Source organism: Hesperophylax consimilis, chromosome 1 (assembly GCF_061612785.1).
Source record: "Hesperophylax consimilis isolate HC1 chromosome 1, BYU_Hcon_1.0, whole genome shotgun sequence".
Lineage (NCBI taxonomy): Eukaryota > Metazoa > Arthropoda > Insecta > Trichoptera > Limnephilidae > Hesperophylax > Hesperophylax consimilis.
In genome coordinates this window covers 30,018,884-30,042,926 of record NC_142836.1, presented here as the reverse complement: position 1 = coordinate 30,042,926, position 24,043 = coordinate 30,018,884, and the positions used below count along the sequence as shown (strand labels likewise).

General features: G+C 34.4%; 2 protein-coding genes across 2 annotated transcripts in view; one reads left to right on the top strand and one right to left on the bottom strand.

Annotated features, from left to right (window-relative positions):
* The first annotated feature begins 4,087 nt into the window (after window positions 1–4,087).
* Window positions 4,088–11,336, top strand: mts (protein phosphatase 2 catalytic subunit mts). The gene is made up of 4 exons (XM_089632137.1): window positions 4,088–4,559; window positions 7,315–7,524; window positions 7,808–8,352; window positions 8,925–11,336. Exons 1-4 carry the CDS (start codon window positions 4,458–4,460, stop codon window positions 8,995–8,997), a joined length of 930 nt encoding a protein of 309 aa, XP_089488263.1. The 5' UTR covers window positions 4,088–4,457; the 3' UTR covers window positions 8,998–11,336.
* A 2,251-nt stretch (window positions 11,337–13,587) lies between these two features.
* LOC149426607 (mitochondrial coenzyme A transporter SLC25A16-like) overlaps window positions 13,588–24,043 on the bottom strand; it is a 49,737-nt gene continuing 39,281 nt past the window's right edge. Inside the window, exons 5-6 of the mRNA XM_089632125.1 lie at window positions 23,579–23,720; window positions 13,588–18,886 (exon numbers count right to left, since the gene is read on the bottom strand). Coding sequence (XP_089488251.1) covers window positions 18,712–18,886; window positions 23,579–23,720 — 317 coding nt within the window. The 3' untranslated portion in view covers window positions 13,588–18,711. The remainder of the gene's footprint in view (window positions 18,887–23,578; window positions 23,721–24,043) is intronic.

The window sequence follows — 24,043 nt, the reverse complement described above, 5'->3', positions numbered from 1 at the left end:
CGGAAACGGTAGTTATCTACGCTCTCTACTCTAATCTATAGTTCACAATAATGTTGACCGCATGAAAAATTCAACGGCAAGTACTTTGTAATATTTATTTACAAAATGTTGATGTTCATATTTTTTTAATTCATTTATAATAATCCCCTTGAAATTTCTTTCCAACTTTTCAAGCACCCGTTTGATGTTAGTTGTAAAATCTAAAAATTTCAATATTTTTCCACATGATCTTTGCAAGTTTTTGCAGGACGTACACGACCCCGTCCATCTTCTGAAGAGTTACATCGTAATCGTCTGTCCGTCCGTCCTTTCACTAAACGTGTCTGGACCATAATACATTATCCAATTTATTCTAATCTATGAAGTTAATTATTTGTTCTTGTTTATTCCAGATGTCAGGGAGTCTTTTTGAGGAGAGGAAGGAGTGAAACTCTTCATGACCCATGTTGAAGGAAAAAATACAGAGGCCAGCATATTTTTGCATAGCCGAGTTTTTTAACTCATGGACGATTCGTAAGAACGACTCGTTCATATGCGACAACGTGTTTCCCGACTATGCACCGATGCCGCAGGGATCAATGCCACTAGTTTCTCAAAGCATCTTCTCCATCTTCTCGGAGCATTGTAATACCAGCCTGTAGAACAAGGACAGCATACCTACTGACGCCTGTGCTCTAAAGATAGCAATCCGCTTACTGATTAGAGATTCTATCAAACGGACCGCCCGTTTTTCCGCAGAGTAAAGGAAAAAAACAGTATTTTGGGACTCCAGACCAGAGATGACTGCCAAATTCAACAGTGGGGCGTACCTACTTGCGATTTGTATAGGGTCAGCAGTTGTGTGCTATTAAAGTATCTGCGGACCCTGTACTGTACGCCCAACTTATGCGAGGCTAACTTGGAGCCCCTGTACCCGATTTGATTGTCTACTGAAATGAAAATTGGGTCCCAGGTCACATAGAGTTACTTCAAGCATATCAATGGAAGGCATGTTGAGAAGTTGCTTCGATTGAAGGAGACTAGATTGTCATTTCGAGCCCTTTTAGGCATAATCAGTCATGTTTGGGTCTTTGAAATATTAAATTCGTCTAGGTCATTCTTACCCCAAGAGGAAACCCTTGTAAATGTCCAGTACAACGGCTTGAGTCTCGCCGTAACGTTCCAGGTTACATTAGTTTTCAATGTTCTTATTGTTCCCGTGCTAATACGTAATAAAATACGTATAAAAATATGAAATTTTGTTATAAACCATTTATTTTTCGAAAACATATTGAATTCGCTACTTATTGGTAATTGAACTCAACTCGTTTATTTATCTACCGCACTTCCCCGCCTGACCGTATATTATATTACCAGCTGTACCCCGCCACGAGTTGCTGTGACTTAGTCTGCCTGTGCAGATAGAGAAACAATAGCGTGTGTTGCTTTTACGTCCAACAGATGGCGATGTTTAAAAAAATATATTTTACCTGTCACCGCTGACATCTTTATAGTAAAGGTAATCAAACAAACGCGAATTCAACGTTGCGTAAAAATTTCAAATCAATCGGCGAATAACTTTCGGAGATGTAAGGTTTTGAACAAACTAAAATTTATATTTTTATTTATATAGATAGAAGATAGATTATTATTATTTTTTATATAATTACATTTAATTAATAACTATGATGGTGCTACTCCCAGGGCCGATCCTCTGCTGGCGCAATTGGATCAGTCGGCTCCGGGCGCTATCTTGCCAAGGCACCGAGGAGCCAAGGAGCTAAGGAGCTAAGGCGCTAATGAGAACATAACATCTTACACAGTGCCCTTGCGGTTTTTACCTAGCGATTAGTCAATTATTCTATTTTCGTCATTATTATTAGTTTTTAATGTTTAACAACAATTCCTTCCAAATAAGAAGATACATTAAAGATTTGTTAGATTATCTTCTTCTTATATGATATATTACTTTGATGGGTATAACCTTCAAAAAAAGTATTTTTTAAGTAATTCTTGATAAACATGCATATTTTAATATCAAACAAAATCGATATAAAAATATCCCGAATGAAACGTATCATTTTGTTTATCGTGATGTCAGAAGCCGCTAACCAAGGATGCCAAACAAACGAGGCGTTATGATGATGAGATGAGATAATGTTTTTCACTTTTACGTAACGATTTATAAATTCTGCAAAACTGTAAAACTTATATATTCAGAATCAGCGTTTGTTGATCTATATGAATATATATACAGGGTGTCCGTGGTAAAAGTGCAATAACTTCGGGAGGTGATTCTACATGATGGTAGAATTAAAAAAGAAAATTAACTTTTTTTGAAATTTCAACTTTTAGTTCTACTCTCCAACTACAAACGAAAAATTGCGCATTATTACTGCATTATTATTGCTTTTGGATCATTTGAAATCGACCGGCCTATCCTAGAACCAGAGATGTGCAAAATGGGTACCCAAAACCATTTGAAATGCAAAATGGAAATGGGTCAAAACTTTTCCATTTGAAAATGCAAAATGCAAAATGGTTTTTAGAAAAGCATTTCAAATGCAAAATGCAAAATACCCATTTTAAAAATGCATTGAAAATGCAAAATGGTTTCTCAGGTCAAACAATTAAAATAATTATAGAATTTAAAAAAAAAAAATCATTTAATAATGGACATCAATGTAGAACAAACATATTACATGATGGTAAATCCAAAAACACCACGACTACAGATTATGAAACCACAAAAAATTTTGCACGGAACTAATGTTGCCAACGTAAAAACATAGAAACTGCTATCTAACATTTAATATTACAGCGTCATGGCCCCATGTTCAGTATTTGAATCAGTATTTTTTGTAATGGTATCACTCAATTGCCAGGGCTCCTACCAGGGAGCAACTTGACAAATGTAAATTATCTCTCTTGAGGACCGACTGATATTTGGGGCTTATGAAAAAAAGATGAGTGGAGATAGTAGGAAGAATGTTGCAAAAATGCATTTAAAATGGAAAATGCATTGAGAAAAGCATTTAAAATGCAAAATGCAAAATGGTTTTTAGAAAAGCATTTAAAATGCAAAATGGAAAATACCCATTTTGCATTTTGCATTTCCATTTGAAATGGATTTATTTGAAATAAAGCACATCTCTGCCTAGAACTAACACCCGCTACCCCTCTTCCCGCGATTTACAGCTGGTAACAGAACAGTTGTGATTTGTTTACTTTAAAGAAATATAATAAACAAATACCTCACATGTACTCACTATACATTTGGGTTACATAACTCGATAATGGGTTAGAGGGCTAAGGGCTTGAAGGCCGCCCGTCAAGTAACAAGAGATTCATTCATTAATTCTTCTGAAAGCTGATTACTTTAATGATAGTTTAATGCCGTGAAAAAGATAAAGATTTTTAATCCACATTTACGACAACATACTTACAACATACCTCTCATCGACGGAAACTTCAACCAATACCTACAGTTGAAAGCCACCAATACACTTTCTGTGAAAACCACCGTGTTCAACCCCTTTAGAAGATACCTTATTGTCCGAGGAAACTATTTGGTAAAAAATACTTTTTCACGTTGGGGGTGTACCGGACAGCAGGTGGATGTAATAATAAACAACGTCACCAGTCTCGCGCTCGACAAGCATACAGCAAATTTATCGGTATGTCTTTTTGTATGGAAAAAAGTTGAAATTTCGGAAAAACGTTACTTACTTACTTACTTATCTTTTTTGCTGATACCATCAGGTAGAATCACCTCCCGAAGTTACAGCACTTTGACCCCGGACACCTGTGTATATATGTATATATATATTTTTTAAAAAGATATAATATTTTTCCCTGGAGTTCATTTTTACATACATATATAAAAACGTACTTATTGATCGGCGATTTAAATGAATTTATTTTTTTTAAACCACAATATTTTTCATTGGAGTTCCTATTGTTTTCGTATAATGAACTATAAGGTAGGGAACATGCTTATTTTCACCATTTGTCGCAACTAGCAACATTTTTTGTGTGGTCTTTATGTTGGTAGCATTATAAAATTCCATAGAACAAAATCATTCATCAGCATCTAGAAAAGAATACAGAATACTAGATTATTGAATTTTTATTTCGGCATTATATTCGTCGCCTTTGTGCATCTAAAAAGTTTAGATAAATAGCCCGTTATCGTTTGACAGTTTTTAATTTGTGAGTTGAATCAATCTCGTTCGCGTACGAACGGATAATTTCTTAGTTTAAATCTCGGACTTACAAAATATAACACTAGAGTATGCTGCGATCGCACGAGCCTACATGACGTCACGTAGGATTTGCGCCATTTTGTAACTGCTAGGACTAAAACTCGCTGCGGGTAGACTGTATTTCTTAGTTCGCATGGTTTTTTGTAGTGAAAACGTGTAAAACCCCTGTATTAATAATTAACGTCTTGTACGTTAATTAATTAGGCACAAAATATGGAGGAAAAGGCTTCCCTGAAAGAACTTGAGCAATGGATAGAACAGCTCAACGAGTGCAAGCAACTGACAGAAACCCAAGTTAAATTGTTATGCGACAAGGTAATTCCTTATTATATGCTTCTATCACTTTCTCAAGTATGTTCTTCTTTGGTTTGTTAATTTTGTTTTCGTTTATAAGTCAAATCTGTGTACTTGAAGTGTATCTTTTTGCTTGTGCGTGAATCATCTTTTCCGATTAGATTGATTGTCACCTCGTCTTCATTGCCATTTCCTGCTAGGCGTTATGTATTGTGGGGTTTGGCGTTATGACAGCCGGGGATATGTTTGCTCCGTTTTCTTGTAATTTCTTCCACCGTTAAACATTTATTTACACCGGGAATCATCTTTTCACCCACCACACCCCTGTGTTCGGTGTCTAAATATTTATCTGCCTAGCGCTCGCTTTCAAGAGCTTCATTATGTACTGTACTGTACACTAATGTTATTAATTGTAAATGTTTCTCAAATTCTTTGTATTTGTATTGCGGATTTTTTCTAAAAAAAAACAGTTAATATAAACAAAAACAATTTTTGCTTTTCATGGATTGTGCTTCAAAAAGGAATGCATTTGTTGGTGCATCTCACAACTAGACATTGGTGGTTACGATTGAAAACTAGTTTTCTAATCTTACTAAATTAATATAATAAGTTAATAGTATAATTTTTTTTCTCTGAAATACTTGTTTAAGTTACAAGGCCGCATTGCATGGATTTCAACATTAGATATTTAATTAAAATGTTTTGAATCCTGGAGGATTGTGTGTTGGCGAATTTCTTTCACAAAACCAGTTATTAGCTGTTGCATGTCTGTAGGGCATTCCTAGTGAATAGTCAGAGAGACATGGTACAGTGATCATGTTTGTCCAAAGCCCTATTGTCTTTACATGTAATATAACTCTTCACCGGCTCTGGTGGGACAGAGTGTCCTGTAAAACCACATACTTAAGAATGTTTTATTTATAAAATCTCCAGGTTATTTTTTCCTTGTGACAATCCATATTGACACGCTTGTCTGGCTTACGCAATCTTTGTTTTTAAATCTTATGCATTGATAGATAAAATGGGTCAATAGTAAGGCTGGCCACATTTTTATTTGAATGTTAAAATTTCCCAAATGCAGATAGTTGCTTTTATAGTAATTAAGGTGAATCAAAAGATTTTATTTAAAAAAATCGTATTAAGCGTGGCCAGCGATCCTGAATAATTACCATTAAACGATTTTATGAACAACATAAACAAGAAGTCACATTTACTGGTCAGTAGCATGATATTGATTTTAGTATTATTGGCACTAATTGAATGTGTGAGATTTTCAAACAAACTGATTTTCTCGCCTCATTAATTTTTATGAAATATAATAAACATCTCATTCTCTTGTGTCGTGCCATTCTGCGATTCTAAACATTAGATCTAAAAGCAATAGTTTATTATATTTCATCGTACCTATTCTATAGATTTGAAGGTTTCCAAACTATTGTTTTAATTGATTTAATCAATTCAGGGTTATTCATATTGATTATGATATTGGATGAGTGACTGTGCAAGGAAATACTCAGTTCAAACATGTATTTACATTACCAATTATTACTGTGATAATCTGTATTAATAATGTGAGAATGAGTGCTATACCATTTAGTGGAGAACAAGTAAATTGAACATCTTTGCAAATTTTAAACATGTCCCCCACCTGTAGTAAGTGTAGTAAGAGCATCAGTCAGTAAAAGTTGTGTTATGTCTCATTATTTACCTTCTATACTTTAAATGATGAGATATTATCGTTGTGATTCGGCATTATATTATACAGAGATAAAAAAATGAAGCCCTCATTTGAGAAGTGCTGACATTTATCAGTATCTCAATATGCACAATTAGTTGGCAGTTAAAGTGATAAATGTTGCCCTGAGATAGAGTACAATTGGTTTGTGAAAAATCAATTCAAGATTGTTGACGTATTAGTGAAGTGAGACAAGGTCACACTGCGTTCCCAGTACTGGCTGTGATTGTTCCCGTCTTTCCTGATTGTTCCATCGCCTATAATAATGATATTTATTAATGAACAATAATTCTTTATGCTTTCTCCATCTCAATATTCTGCCAATTTTAGTTTATTAGTAACCTCGAATTGTTTACCGACAAAGTCTTCTGGAAGCCACCAATCAGAAAGAGAACTATTTCAGAAATCTAAGGATTTTGAAAATATTTGTTTATGTAAAGATAAGGTCAGATAAGGATTTCATTGATAACATTTAATGTTGTGGAAAATATATGCAAAATTAAAATCATTATATTAAGTGCATGGTATTTCTCATTCATCATTTGGCTTAGAAGAATAGACTCAGAGCTGGATTACCAGAGTTGAACAACTCTTTTAATAATTGGCATGGCTATATTGTTGAATAAACAATATTTTTTACTGGCAATCGGTCTAGCAATAAATAATTTCATAAAATTGAGACGGCTAATTGTTGACTTTTGAAAACCTGATTATTTTTGTATTTGGTTGGCAAATTCTATACATAGTAGGTATACAGAATTTGTTTTTGTATTTGGAAAATCCTATGTATAGTAGGTATACAGAATTTATTTTTGTATTTGGTTATGAAATCCTAAACATAGTAGGTATAAAGAATTTATTTTTATACTTGTGATTCTTCCTACTTGCTCTGAAAAATTAATTTATTATTTATTTAGACACTTCAAAAGTCTCCTGCAAATATATGTGGTGGTTTAATATCGATTTGATTCCTTCGAACTGAATATTTATAGATTTTAAAATTTACATCAAGCATTAACATTATTGTGCATTGTTTTATAGGCTAAGGAGATTCTAACCAAAGAGTCCAACGTCCAGGAGGTGAAATGCCCAGTTACGGTGTGCGGGGACGTCCATGGACAGTTCCACGACCTCATGGAACTGTTCCGCATCGGGGGCCGCTCTCCCGACACCAATTATCTCTTCATGGGGGACTATGTGGACAGGGGCTACTACAGTGTGGAGACTGTCACACTACTGGTTGCCCTTAAGGTAATTTATACATATCTCTGTACTACTTATGAATTTAAATGAAACCACAACAGAAAACAAACCCTCAACAAAATATTCAACCTTTTTTTATCGATGTACAGTGTCTTGGTAAATATATCTAATCCAAGCTATTTTATTAATTTGATGTATCATTTCCTTTACTAAATAATTCAACTGCATTTAGCTTACTTTTTTAAAGAATTAAAATAATCAGTCCATGTCCTTTTTTAAAATTTCATTTAGAAATGTTAAATAAATTTTTGTGAATTTGCTCTCCAAACAGGTACGGTACAGGGAAAGAATAACCATCCTTCGAGGCAACCACGAGTCCAGGCAGATCACACAGGTGTACGGGTTCTACGACGAATGCTTGCGCAAGTACGGCAACGCCAACGTGTGGAAGTTCTTCACAGACCTGTTTGATTACCTGCCGCTCACGGCGCTGGTGGATGGACAGATTTTCTGTCTGCACGGAGGACTGTCTCCCTCCATCGACACTCTGGACCACATCCGCGCGCTGGACCGCCTGCAGGAAGTTCCTCACGAGGGGCCCATGTGTGACCTGCTCTGGTCTGACCCTGACGACAGGGGCGGCTGGGGCATCTCACCGCGTGGAGCCGGCTACACCTTCGGTCACGACATCTCTGAGACCTTCAATCACAGCAACGGCCTGACGCTGGTGTCGCGAGCCCATCAGCTGGTCATGGAGGGGTACAACTGGTGTCATGACCGCAACGTGGTAACCATCTTCAGTGCCCCCAACTACTGTTACCGCTGTGGCAATCAGGCCGCCATCATGGAGCTGGATGATGCGCTGAAATACTCATTGTAAGTGTTATTGCATTGCTAGTTGCTAATGATATGGGGTATTTGTATTTTATTTATTATTAAAATACTTCAAACTTGGAAAATGCCCGTATTATGGTGGTAACATAATACAAATAAGAATAATATACTAACAAAAATAATAATAATTCGTCATTTCTGTTCCATTATCTGGGCAGGTGACCATTTACTGGTGGCTGATGGGTTTGGGTGCAAATCTGGAGACATCATGTTGGATAACAGCAGACTCTAAAATCTGCTTCTCCAGTCCTCAAGTCCAGTCCTGTCCAGTTCTCTTTGTATACTTATATCCTTCACTTCTCAATGACAGGGTTGTCTCAAAGTCAGGGTTATCTCAAAGTCAGGGTTGATCGATAATAGAGATAAAGACGGAATGGTGGGTCATTATCTTTACCCCAATTTACACGGCGATTCGTCAATGTGTATCTTTCTTCAGTCAGACAATGATGTTATTCAGGAAGCTTTCCAATTCTGTTCTGCCACTTTCTATCAATATTAGCATATGTTCTGTTTGCGTAGAGTCTGTTGTGCTAAAGTTTAATGACCTGTTCCAGCCTCCAGTTCGACCCAGCACCCCGGCGTGGAGAGCCGCACGTCACCAGAAGAACCCCCGACTACTTCTTGTAAGTAGTGGTTACTACACTACACAACACCACTCCCGACGAAGCAGCAGATGTGCATCTCACCTTCCTCACGCCATACAGCGCTCCCAGTGCGACCTTGTCGAGCCCCACCAAATTGTTGTAAATTTTTATAATGTAAATTGCGAGGTCAGTGTACGAAGTCTGTAAAGTTGGTTTGGCCTCGACGACCATGTTTTATTGCATTTCGCCTCGCGTGTACAAGTGCAGGTTACTTCTTCATTATATTACAGTTGTCTGGATTGATGTCTAATATAACTAAATAGTATTTCCTTTTATACACTACTGCCGCAACTACTCACTTAATCTATGTTAGTTTAGTTGCAGCACTTTCCTTCTTTGTATATACAACATAGACACAGAAATACTATTACATTATCAAATATTATGAACATTCTTAAGGGAGGCATTTAAATTTATAAATATTTCCATAGTATTTCATTAATAAATTGTATACATCTTTAAAATGATTTATTTTTAAAAGAAACACATTCACACGCAGGGGTTTTTATTGGAGCAGTTTTTACATGGTTAGAATATCCTACTGATTCTAACTTCTTATTGCAATTGTCGGATGAAGTTCGAGGAGAGATGAATTAGAATTTATAATTATCTAAGTAGAGAAATAATTTTATGGTTATTGTTGCATATACTATTAACTTTGGCACTGCTCTTTTAATTTTTACTTTGTAGAGCGAATCCAGCTCCCCTGCCCGAGTGTGAGAGTCCTATGATTGTATATGAATGATGTAAAGAAGTTTGCTTTTGAGTCAGGCAATAGTAGCGCAATGCGATGTTGCTTACCGAATGCCAACGACCCCGCCAGATGATATACAATACGTCTCAGTATTCCGTTTTCAGCAAGGGTTTTTACCTTGACTGTATTGCTAGTGGGAAGTAAGCGTGCACATGCAGCTGTATTGCCCCGTTACGGTACAGGCCTGCGGGTACCTCCATCAGGATATCCTCCTGCAGGATAAAGCGTAGCAAGCAGTTAGTTTGCCATAAACTATGTTATAAGATTTGTCTGTCAGACCAACGTATGAGCTGACAGAGAACCCCATCTTGGTATCTATTATTTTGTGTCAGATTCAGTCTTAGATCTATGGTGTCCCTACGGTAAAGTTGTTGCCTGCGTTCAGCTTCCATGTTGTGTGAGTGTTTGGCACATGCGCACACAAGTGCATTCAGTTGAATACTTGATTCATTGTTACGGCTATCACTGTAGTTAGGGAACTGGCAGATATACAAGTATATCGACAGGATGAGAGATTAGAATGGATAACATCGGAATGAGTGAACAGTAGGTAAGGTAGACAGTACATCTTAGTACAGTATCTTTCATCTAAATTCTATTTGGATTGTTGGAGGTGGAATGTATTGTTTTTATACTTATTATTATTGTTACAATATCAACACTGAAGTCCGGTGTTTTCACTCCCAGGTTTTATATCTGGCCAGCCTGGTGATGAAGTTATGGACTTAGATGAATGTTTACATTGAGTTAAGAAGCATTTTTCCGTGCTTTGGAATAAGTATAAGGTAATTCTAGAGATACTTGAAGAGAAAGGAAGTCTTTTATACACTTAACGATTAGAAGATGCTTTTCTAAGAATATTCTTTTGCATAAACGGATGCGCCAGTATTCCGAGTAATGTAAGGAGAACTTAATAAATTAACGCTATGATATGTGGAGAGGGACATGTTCAATGGAACCTCTTCTCACCTTTGTAATGCATTCATATTTAACTATACTACACCTTTTCTTATCCGTGGATCGCATCTACCTATTTAGTATCCAGTACCCGAGTTTACTGTTTGGTTGGTTCGGTGTGCAGTGCAGTATGGATAGTGCAGATGTGTTGTGTGTGTGAGGCATCTGGTTACATTCACTTGGAGTGCACCGAGTCCCGGCGGTCTTCCTTTTCCCGGAGGGTTCATTTGTAGCTGACGGTTGTTTTGTTTAAGTAACGCAGACAAGTAACCCACCCACAAGGAGTTTGTTGTTACATTGATTGCCTTTGAACATTGTTTAACCCCGGAGAACCCCACCGCTGCCACGGTTGGGCAGGCTTCCGGTGGACTTAAGAATTTAGAGAAATAGGAAAGGTGAACTAAATTTCAAATTTCCTAAAGAGTAGAACCTGGTTAAGGCATTCCGACTGCAATTATGTTCTAAATGTTATATGTATGTTCATCTTTTAAATATCCCTTTATTTCATTCATATTTGATTGCATATTATATTTCTAATATTTTTAGGAATGTATTAACTAGGTTTTACTTATTGTGTATGATTATTAATAAAGATAACATTATTCAGATGATTACATATTTTATTTACTTACCTTGGCATTCTTCACTCTAATTCCAAAACAATGGTGTTAGTAATCATTAATATTTTAATAAGCTAAAACAACAAACTGAAATTATTATTACATTTGAACTGCCTATTTCTGCACAAAGTATTCTGGACTCCAGAACAGACAGAGATGGCTGCCAAATTCAACAGTGGTTAGAATTGTGTAAAGGTGATGTATTCAAAGTATGTAGTGGTATGTACAAACCTTCACAAGTGCGTGGAAAGATATACCAAAAATAATCTTTGATGGCTGACGTGTACCCGTCGTTGCTCGGGGTAAGGCGTAAGGCGGGGTAGGTTTTGAGTAAAGTTTTGAGGTTATGAATTCTAGTGTATCTGAAAACACTAGAATTTAGTAGAATCAAAGAAGTTTATTTTAAAGTATTAGTTTCACTTGATTGCGCCATATCTTCCTTCGGTGTCCGCCGACATCTTCAATCATTCGCTTCTACACCATACATTCTCCTCACATCACTTTCTTTGTTTGTCACGGCACCGCTTTCTTCAATCATGTGTCTAATTTTACTATGCATAAGTTTTTATTTTACTTGAACGTGCCGTGTCTTCCTCGGGCTTCACCCACTTTTTCTACCATTCACTACTTTATACCACATTTTTACTGTTAAAAAAACTACATTATAATGATATTAATTCGACTCCGTATATCATTCCAGTGCAGAAATAATGTGTTAACTCTTCCTCGGGTGTCCCTGACTTTTTCCAGCATTCACTACTGTATAACACATTGTAACTGTTAAATAACCACATTTTATCGACTTTAATTAGACTCATATGTACAAACATAAGTGCGGGGAAATTAACTTAGATTTACCAAAAAATTATATATATCCAGTGAAATGTAAACTATATCGTTCCTTTCGGACTCCAACTAGATTTTGAACTATGTCACTAGCTTGCAGGCGGCCTGATGCGTTTTTTTTCTCTGAAAAGTGTCTGTGTGAGTGAACCTTGTTAACCTTCCCATACTAACCATCCAAAAATTCCGCTTTTACGGAAGGGGGTATCCAAATACCCTACTACATAGTTAGTAATACATAGTTCATTTCGGGAGGCGTGTTCCCAACCATCTCGTTTGGGGCAGAATGTGAACGAGACCCGTCAATCGCCCGAACAACACTCGCCAGCGCTTTTTAAAAAGTGGTATGTATTCTAAAATTAAATTTAATTTGTAAACAATTGCAGAACCTTCTTTATTTTTCATTAAAATTTACAAACTTTTCAATAAACTAACAATTATAAAATATTTACATCGACAACCTTTGCAAATATTATTTTGAAACAACTTCACTTTTATTTAAAAATAAATGATTGAGAACCTCTGAAACAAAACATGTGTCCTCTCTAAATAGGTATAACTGACCGACTGTCGATATATTGAAAGATCGGAATTCTGAGTAACAAATGCAGCATATAACTGCCGGAAAGTGCGCATAACAGTATATCTGTCTCGCTCCTTCGCATCTGAACTTAAAGAGAAGACAAGAAGAATTGTATCGAAAAGCTCACAATTCACTAGCGGGCAATGCGATTTGTAGAAATATTTTCAATATTAAGCGCTTTGAATACTGGAAAACAGAAAATCGATGGATTACAAAAAATATTAATGAAAATATGATTAATTATCGAGATATTGTGTATAAGTTGGACCATGGGGATTTTATGCACCCATCTTCAGGCTGGGTGGGTTAAATGTAATTTTTACAAACCTTTATATTATTAAACATTTTTTTCTTCTTGTAAAACAGAAGAAAAACATTTGGAGGTTGATTGATGAATTGTCAAAAGTAACTCTTATAAACAGATCCCTTTGCAACCGGCAAAACATTTCCAAATGGTGACGGGTCACACTAGTAAAGCTCTTATCGATACTTACTGATCCCATAAAGGTGAGCGACTTACTGGTTGAAACACGTGAGCGCGAAGTTACCCTAAATAAGCGGCTCCCTCACTTTCGGTCGACATTGGTTCCGTTCACAAGAATTTTTTCTGGTGCTGTTATGGACACAAGCAACTTTGGAAACGTACAAAAACCATAAAATATTGAAATACCCCTTGTGGCCTCTTCATATACAACAACATTATCATCCACCTACATTAGGATTAGCTTATTCTCTAAAATTTAATCAAATTATCTTTTTATAGTGATAGCTTTAGATAAGACACATTCATGACTAATGATGATTTATTCAATTCTACAAAGATTTGGAAAAATAGTAACTTTGTTCATTTTGACTTGGTTCGCTTTAGAACTGCGCCCCTCTTCTTCTTAGGATGCAAAAAAGGTCTACATAAAAAAAAACAATGACGAGGTATTATTGTATTATTATAAAACAATTTATTTACCTGCATTTAAAAAAAATATTACAAAAATACCTACAATGGTTGTTTATGTCATTTGAAACCGTAACCGAATGCTGTATTGTATTTTGTACAACAGTTATTACATATTATTATTTAAAGATGAGTTTGTATTACAATTCATCAAAGACATGAGGTGTTAGCATTGCCAGTATAGACCAATACATATTAATTATTTCATATTGTTACAAAATAAGATTTTGATAAAAAGTATTTTGAAAATGTGCACAGATTGTTTATTTATTATTTACAGGTTGTTTATCAAAATGTATTTTTAAAAAGGGTGGTGTGATATAATATAATATTTACAATTGCATACCACAACATTATGGGCTTACAGAGATTATATCTTTTAATTCTCTCATCAAAGAAACCAGTTTTGGCCTGAATTGTCACATCAAACTTGTTTCCAAAATGCACATTTTCATGAAATTAGCTCCCATTGCCTTGTAGACCGTTGCTTAGATAAGGTCAACTATTTATATATATCTACAATGATTTCAAGACCATGACTATGAGTTCCGAGATAATCGACATACACAATGCACAAAACCGCTTTATAAAAATTAAAAGAAAGCCTTCTATATTATATCTGTGATTGAAATTCAAAATAGATAGTATAACTAATTAGCTTAGCAGAGATAAACTTTAGTGAAAAAAAAAAGTTTATTTTTTAATAAAAAAAACAAAAAATTTCAAATTATGGTTTCGGCTATGCTTGTCAAGTCGAATTTGTAACATTCTTCGAGATGGTTATTGAAAATATTTTATCTGAAATAATAAATAACAAAAATATCATTGGTATTCCATCTTATACTAATTTTAAGCAGTCTATTTAGCCTGAAGATAAAGGCTAGAGAGTTTATCGAAGCTTGGACACTTATAACTAGTTAACGAAATACGCAACTGCCAAGTTAATAAATATAAACTAATTTTAATTCCAACACTCACCACCGCCCTCCACATGAAAATCAATAACCGAGGTCAAGATAGGATTAATAATTAACAGTTAATTTATATAGCGCCGTTTTGTAAGATTCTTTGCACTGGGCACAGGGACACTGTGAAATAAAATAAAATTGATATGGGCTTTCTTATAAAAACTAAATCATTATGTAAATTCATTTTACAGAAAAACATTACATTGAAAGAAATAAAATTAGATTTTTTCATAGGCCTGCTCGGCATCCAACTGAAATCGCAGCAAAATAACCTATAACCACCTATGTTATAATATACATAATTAACCAAATACATTTTACAAGTATGATGAATCAGTTAAAAATGTCAATTTTTTAAAATTGATTGCTATAATTTTGTCTTTCTTAACCTTTACGTACATGAAGGTAAAAACTCACATAACCTCTATGCATCGCGGAGCGATCGTCTCTCAATATTACTTTTGCCCTTTCTAGTAACACTCAAATATTATGAACTATTTTTTATTCCCACCGTTTTAACCAGACATCACCCATCTTTGCCCAGCAGTCAATCATTAAGTAATGCAAAACAGAAAGAGATATTATAAAATTAACTCAAATACATTTTAGCCCTTTCCAGTAAAATTGACTTTTAACAACCACATTCGCGACTAGTTTGCAGCGAGGAATTTAAAAAAAGGGGAGAGTATGTAATTTCATCGGAATCGGGAAGTTTTGAAAAATTGAATATCTTCAAAAATAAAATAGGGATAATTTTTTTAAATGCATGATTACTGAACACATTTTTAGGATTACTTAATTATTGAGTATGTGATGTAATAAATATCATATTTATCACACAAAACTCTCATTTGGGGGATGTGTATTACCCCCCTCTGGTACGTGAGGGTTAAAATGGCTTTGCGGAAATTGATTCAAATTGACAATATTGTGTATGCATTTAAATAATAAAAAAAAAACTCTTCTTTATTCTCCTATTTTATAACTGGAAACATAAAGTCATAGCCCTTTCCGTAACCATAAAAAAATACGATTCATTAATCCATTGCATACTCACCGCCACAATCGGGCTGTTAAAAATGAACATTTGCATACCAAGGCGGTTGCAGGATAATATTTTTATAGATATTATTTTTATAGGTATTATTAATAATAATGAGTTTAAAGATTTTTGGTGACTTCCATACAACAGCAAGTTTAAAAAAAAAGTCAATACTCACTAATGTTTTTCTATTATGGTTGTCGCTAATAAAAAATACCTAGCCTGCTACTTTAGTCAAGAATTTGATTTACTGAATAAACTTTTATGATTTTCTCTATTGTAGATTGTGGTTATGGTAAATCACAAATATAATGCAACAAATTTAACCTACTCATAATGTAATATCACAATATGAAAATATAAGATTGATTTTAGATTTAAGTATATAAGTGTTTTCTTGAATGAATCATATCCTTTTGGGTATGATTTGTTATTGCAATAAAAATACCAAATACTGCAATAACATACCAAATTTGCCACATACATATATTATATATAATGTATACATGTAATAACTGTCTACAATATCAGACTTACACATGTTTTAATGAAAAAATAGTGTATAGGTACCTCCATTTTTCATAAACTTTCGAAAACAAAATCTCTCAGGGGAAAACATAATGATGCCCATTTTCACAACATTACGTTATGAAACAAGAAATAATAAGACCACTATAAAAGGCAGAAATATAACCTCAAAACAAGCAAAGACTGATTTTTTTTTATTTTTATAGTGAATACCTCACAAGAGTCCCAACTGCTCCCGTCTGGAGCCAGTGAGACTATGGCATCCCCAATTGGGGGATGTTGTGAGGCTGAAGGTAAGTGGGGAAGGGAAAGAGGAAGGTGGGGAAGTACCTGGCTATTCAGATCTAGTCACTAAACACGGCTAAAGCCATTTGGAGCAACGTTTCAATTCTGAATGGTGGTCTTACACCAGGGCGATACTGGTAGTATCTTCCACTCTGGAACGTGCCGCAAATATACTATATATTATTTTAATTAATTAATTGTGAAATAACACAAATTAATCAAATAAAATTTATTTGCGCACACCGGGTTCGAACCCGCGACCTTCGGAATGGCAGTCCAATGCGTTACCACTGGACTATGCCGGCCGTCAATGATGCGAAATGGTGATTGTAAGACGTAATTGATCAATGAAATAAATATTGACGATTTGAAAAGTAAAGCTTTTAACGCAAGAAGATTCCATGTAACAATCAATGTACGTGACACTTTCAACGATATTGTAATTCAGAATATTTCTGTATAAATACAATTGTTAAAAATAAACCGTCGTTTCATTAAATAAACAAATTAATCAGCAAAATCGGCAACAATAATCAGCAACGATAATGTGCTATGAAATATTATAGTTTTAGATTGTAAAGCCAGTTATAATAAGCCAGCCTGCAAATTATAATGTAAATTCTTTGAATATTGGCGAGGAATTGATATGGGACAACTGCTATATATTTATAACGTAACCATCTTTTGGCCTCTCTCTGCATAACAAAAATACATCATAAATATATTTTTCTTCGATAATTTGTCTTTTATAATATTTTAGGAACCTTTCTTCAATTCTCGAGGGAGACAACTAAATAGAATTGGTCAATTTGCACCCATATTTGTCCCAGAGAGAGGTTGATCGTGCGTCATCGACTATCGTCTTCTTCCCACGTGCCTTGTATGAAAACGAAAAAGACTCAAGATACTAGAACGATGACCTCACATACGACATCTCTCTGGGACTATTTTACCTATTTGAAACAGATCAATGGATTGGAATTACTTGAAATTCTGGAAAAGCATACGTATATGTATTTAGAATTCTCATTCATCAATTCATATACAAACCAAATTGTCAAAAATGTCATTAATATTAGTACACAACAATACATTGGGAAATCCAGATTATCTCCACTATTTGTAAACAAATTGGGAACTCAATAGATTTAATATATTAGTACAATTGGAACTGTAACATTGCATTACTTTATCACCACCGTTTTTTGAAACAAGGTGATAGTGTATTTACAAAAAAAATTTACTACAATAAAACTAACAAATGTATAAATATAGTATGGAATGCAACATTACATTAAAATACATATATATAAAAAAGAGCGCAACTCTTCCATTTTTTGCTGTTCGAATTTAAATTCTTAAAAATTTTAATTAAATTTTTTTTTGCTGTAAATATTTTTATCGCCAGAAAAGCATTACATGATTAAACATATCTCAGCATCAATATTATGATTAGCAGCAAAATGATTATTTATGTAATCATTATTTTACTCAATTGCTTTTGAAAAAATATGAATATACTATTGAACTTCATTTAATAATATTTCTCCTCCTCTAATAATTAAATACTGACCTCATAAAATGGAAAAATAATAAAATTGAATAATATTCATAGCCAAAGTCACACAACCTCACAATAAATATTTACTTTCTTAATACTAACCTTAACAGTAACTTAAATTAGAATGTGTCAAATTTCGCTCCTAGTAATAAAATTCATGGTCTTTTAGTTTTCAATTAAAAAAAACCCATTTTTTTGTGCTTCGGAAACTGATTATTTTAAAATTTGGGTAACACAAGAAGATATTGAAAATTTTGATAGTAAATATGTATGGAAATGTAGTGATGTTGGTTAGGATATATTTTATTGTAAATTGATAAAAAAAATAATATGTACCCTGAATTGGCTTACAATCTAATCGAACACCGCATGAAATTCCAAAATCAAAAATTAATCATATTTACAATGTATAATACCATCACTAAATATGTAATAATTATAAATCACCCATTTTTAACTGACATGTTTTTAATTTCGAACATGAAATACTGGGAGAGCAGACGTCACACTGGGCTGATTTACTAAATTAATAGTATTCAGATCGACAGACTATCTATTTGTAAAATTAAATATCGGGGAAGCAGAAAACATGTGGGGAGACTGCTCATATCTTCATGCCGGTATCGAGTTCCAGCGCTTGCTTCATGAGTTCGTACGTTGAGAAAGAGACGGCCACCATGGGAATGGCTCGCAAGTAGTTGATGCTCATCCCTCGGTAGAGTCCCTGGACTACTCCATTCTCCTTGTATATCAGGCTCAGAGTCTGCATCATGCCCATGCTGAAATCGATTACAAATATTATCAGTCATTTTATTTGTCAGTGACAAATCAAGGATAATGTATAAAAGACAATCAAAATATGTAGATAAAAAAAACTCAATGTTCTAAAAAGAATGCATTATCTACTAACCAAAAGAAATCAAACTTTTGTTATATCAATTATCAAAAGGATAGTTGCAAGCAGTGGCGGTTTGTTCAGTGAGGCAGGAGAGGCTGAACCTCCCCTAAAAAATAGAGTAGAAAAGGAAAAAAAAATACAAAAATATAGTAAAAGGAAGCCTAAGTTACATTGATTAAAATATGTATTAACAATTTATAAATTGTAGAAGTTTTATTAAAGCTACATTTTTAAATTTTTTTTTCAATTTAATATATATAAGTGGGTACAGGATATAATATGAGTACATAAAAAATATATTTACATCACAAAATATATTTATGTTCGCAATCTCACCAATGAAGAAACTGGTTCTTGTGCTTGGTGAGAGAGTTACACTAATTATAAAAAAAATAGAATGTCATTATGCTATAAGTAAATATATATATGATAGGAACAATATATAAAGAGACAAAATCTAAATACAGTGGAGATGAGTATAGACTGATAATAAATATCAATGAAGGGAAAAACAGGCAATTATTTAGTTAATTATTTCTTAAAGAGTAACTTCAGTTTTAGTTTAAGTATGTTAATATCCTTTAATTTCTTTATTTCAATCGGAAGGTTGTTGAAATACTTTATTCCTACATAAATTTAAATATTACCCTTTTTTTAGAAATTCACTAGGACTGGTTGTCTTTATAATATATCTAATTCATTATAATAATATATTGTCTACCAGTGCATGTTGGCCTGCCTCAAGCGGATTCCCGCTCGCTTTGGCGTTTGTAGTTTGCTACTAAACACTACACGACGTAGTAGGTATAATACTAAGTCAGGGGTAGCAGCCGATATGGTTACGTGTTGTTTAGCTGGAGGCCTAAGTAGGACTGATCATTTAGGATTGGTTTTGTGATATGTGGCAGTTCGAAGTCATTAGGTACTGCTATAGTGATTTATTTGCAGTTAACGGTCGATCTATTTTTGAGTGTGGAGTAATTAACTTGTTCGTAATTAATAGTTTGACGAAGGCAATTAAAGTTTATTAGTTTAATGCACATATTATTGATATTAGGTAGGTATACAGGGTGTATCGGCACGTACCCGACAAACTTTAACCAGCTATTCCTTAGCATATTTGGAGTAAAAAATCTTATGTGCACTTTGCTGTCCGGTAACGTTTTTTTTTTAATAAAAAAATTATTATTCATATTTTCACCACATGTCACCACTGTTTTATCCTTTGTCAAAGTTTGAAAACCCATCTGGCAATATTTTATTCGAATTCCGTTGAATAATGTACGTGTGTACCTATATTGGCGAACTTTTACAATCACAACGAAATGGCACGGCACCATTCATTTAATTTTTAACTATTATTATTTAGTGTGTGCGAAAGAGCGAAGACGCTTTTCAACATACTTGCTTATAACAGCTGTTGAACACGAAAAGCAATGCCAATGACAGTGATGTGGTGTGGAAATTTTTAATTTTTTGTTTTTAATTGAAAAAAAATGCTACCAAACAGTAAAGTGCCCATAACATTTTTTACTCCAAATGTCCTAAGGAATAGCTGGTTGAAGTTTGTCGGGTTAGTGCCGATACACCCTGTATAGACCGGTCGGTGGCCGAGTTGACATCGCGCTTGGGTCTCACCCAGGCGTAGTGTGTTCAATTCCTCGGCCGGCTAAGTCCTCCACCACAACACAAGCAACATTTTCCGCTTACTGTGTTGGTAGTAGGAGATTTTCAAATATTGTCAGGTTATTCGTAACCCGGGAATGTTTGTCTTTCTTTTAAAAAAAAAAATATATATTATGATCACTGATTATTTTGTTGTCATGAATATCATTGCTTTGATTTGATCTTTCGCTAACGAGGTATGTTGGTGCCTATGTAGGTATAGGTACATTAATACTAAAAACATATGTTTGTGCCTCCCCACTTTTCTACGCCACAAACCGCCACTGGTTGCAAGTGTCATTTAGTATCGTTACGGTAAATCCCATAAAACCAACCGTGTATTAACAGTTTTATTGTTTCAATGTTAAAGCAATTACACAATTATTATAAAAGCAATAAATTTTAATATGTAGATGAATATTGCAAACAGTATTGTTAAAATGTACTAGTTGCAATGTTGATATAATTTATCACTTAACATTATTATCACTTTGGAATCATAAAATATATGTTTATTTGTTTCATAACAATACAAAACCATAAAAATGACATGCGTAGACAAATAGTTGAATTTTACCCACATTTGAACGTACAGAATGGAGAGATGAAATTTAATGAAATGCCTCCTATTGATCCCTTGTGGAAATTAACATAAATTTAATGACTTACTAGCCACTTTTTAAAACGTATCTTCGGTATTAAAATGTAGGTATTTATCAGAATGATAGAAATTTATGCCAGTCAGCCCAGGTTCTTGGAACATGCTTTTTTTGAGAGATCTAATCACAAAAAAATTGTTTTTAACTCCACATCACAATAACATATCCCAACCTTTCAGTTTGCCCAACCTGCCCGATTCTGATTCTTTTTAGTACAAATTAATAGAAGCATTTGTGTGATAGGGAAAACAATAATATGTATACAAATAATCATTATAAATATGAACTCTGTGAATGCGAAACCCAATTAAAAGATGTAAAAGCGAATGCATGAACTACACGAGTGAAGAATGATGTGAAAATGTGTATTTGTGGAGTTTACGAACCTTCTGCAAGTAGTAAATAGTGGTTAACCAGAAGAAGACATGAAAAAAAAGAAAATCATTTGAAATACACCTCCCCGTCACCGGTAACATTGCAGTCTCTGCAAAGTGGGTCATTACTTATTACAATACACCTCCCGGTCACCGATAACATTGCAGTCTCTGCAAAGTGGGTCATTACTTATTACAATAACCTCCCGGTCACCGGTAACATTGCAGTCTCTGCAAAGTGGGTCATTAGTTATTAAATTACACCATAAGAAATAAAGTATTAATAGAAAACACAAGAGAAAAAAATTGTTGGATTCAATAAAATTGTAATATAGTTTTGCATAATACATGTACTTACATTCCTGAATACCTGTTATGTACCGAGGATTTGATTAAAGATTCTGACGGCCAATAGTGTTTTGTTGTTTCACTTTTAGGATATAGGCTTTGATGCATTTCCTCTGCCTTCTTGAGCCTAAGTTTCAGACAGCTTTGCAACTTGGGCGGATGGCCTAATGACGGACACTGCACAGTTGGCCGAAATATTGCCTCAAGAAGGAGGAAGTGTGGTATGGTTTATTATCCCGTAAGTCCAGAGATGTGCTTTATTTCAAATAAATCCATTTCAAATGGAAATGCAAAATGCAAAATGGGTATTTTCCATTTTGCATTTTAAATGCTTTTCTAAAAACCATTTTGCATTTTGCATTTTAAATGCTTTTCTCAATGCATTTTCCATTTTAAATGCTTTTTGCAACATTCTTCCTACTTTCTCCACTCATCAGCCCCAAATATCAGTCGGTCCTCAACCTCGCTATGAGAGATAATTAACATTTGTCAAGTTGCTCCCTGGTAGGAGCCCTGGAAATTGAGTGATACCATTACAAAAAATACTGATTCAAATACTGAACATGGCCATGACGCTGTAGTATTAAATGTTAGATAGCAGTTTCTATGTTTTTACGTTGGCAACATTATTCCCGTGCAAATTTTTTGTGGTTTCATAATCTGTAGTCGTGGTGTTTTTGGATTTACCATCATGTAATATGTTCTACATTGATGTCCATTGTTAAATGACAAAATTGTTTAAAAACTCTATAATTATTTTAATTGTTTGACCTGAAAAACCATTTTGCATTTTAAATGCATTTTGAAAATAGGTATTTTGCATTTTGCATTTTAAATGCTTTTCTAAAAACCATTTTGCATTTTGCATTTTCAAATGGAAAAGTTTTGACCCATTTCCATTTTGCATTTCAAATGGTTTTGGGTACCCATTTTGCACATCTCTGCGTAAGTCAATATTTTATCAAACTCCTATTGCCAAAGAAAGAAGGGTGTGATTATGTTAAGTCTGCTAAATCACTCCCCAGTTACATAGCTTGTAATGAAAAATGAAACGAGTTAATACACAAAACAATATGAAATTTCATTTTGTTAGATCCATTTGGTTAGTTCCCTCTTTCTTTCGCACACAGAATTTCTTAGATATTTTAACTTAAAACAGCAAGTCACCGAAAACTGTCATAGTGGTGGGTAACTGGAGGCCTGTAAACTGCGAGCTATTTCCTATAAAGTAATTAACTCATTTGCTGCCATCAGTCCTGATCGGGACCGTTCAAGTTTGGTTTATTTATGTCCTCAGTACTACTAGTACTATCCTAATAAATGCCATTATTGTACGCACCCAAAACAAATTCTTTTTGACCAGAACCAAAAAGTAATAAAAATATCACTCTAATAAACAAACTATTCCACCATTAAAGGTAGCCCAAACCAGCACCAATAGAAATTTAGTCACAATGAAATTAAAATACATTTTTCACCAAATAGTTAGTAATATTAAAAACCTTCGTCGTATAAACGTCTACTAACCCAAATTTCTCGGTGGCCGGGCTCATGAGCGCTAGCTGCATGCGTCTGCGGGTGACGTCCAGTGGATAGGACACAGACTGGGCCACGGCGCCTGCCAGTCCTCCGCACAGCAGCTTGGCCGGGATGGACAGCACCAGACCACCTGCAATACAAATTAGTTATTTTTAACAAATTATTATAAGCAATAATTAGTCGCCTTAAATATCCATACAAATTGAAAATATCTTCCAAATAAATTCCGCCGACGGGAAATGAACCCGCACCTTCTGATGTCCGGTCAGGTGCTCTGGACCACTGAGCTACGTCGACTTATTTCCAACACGCCAAATAATTCAATATGTACTAGTACTTCAATCTACAATTACTGCTTATTATATTTTTTCACCTGTAAACAACCAACTTTATTTTTTACTAGGGAGATATTTTCAATTTGTATGAATATTTCAGGCGACTAATTATTGCTTA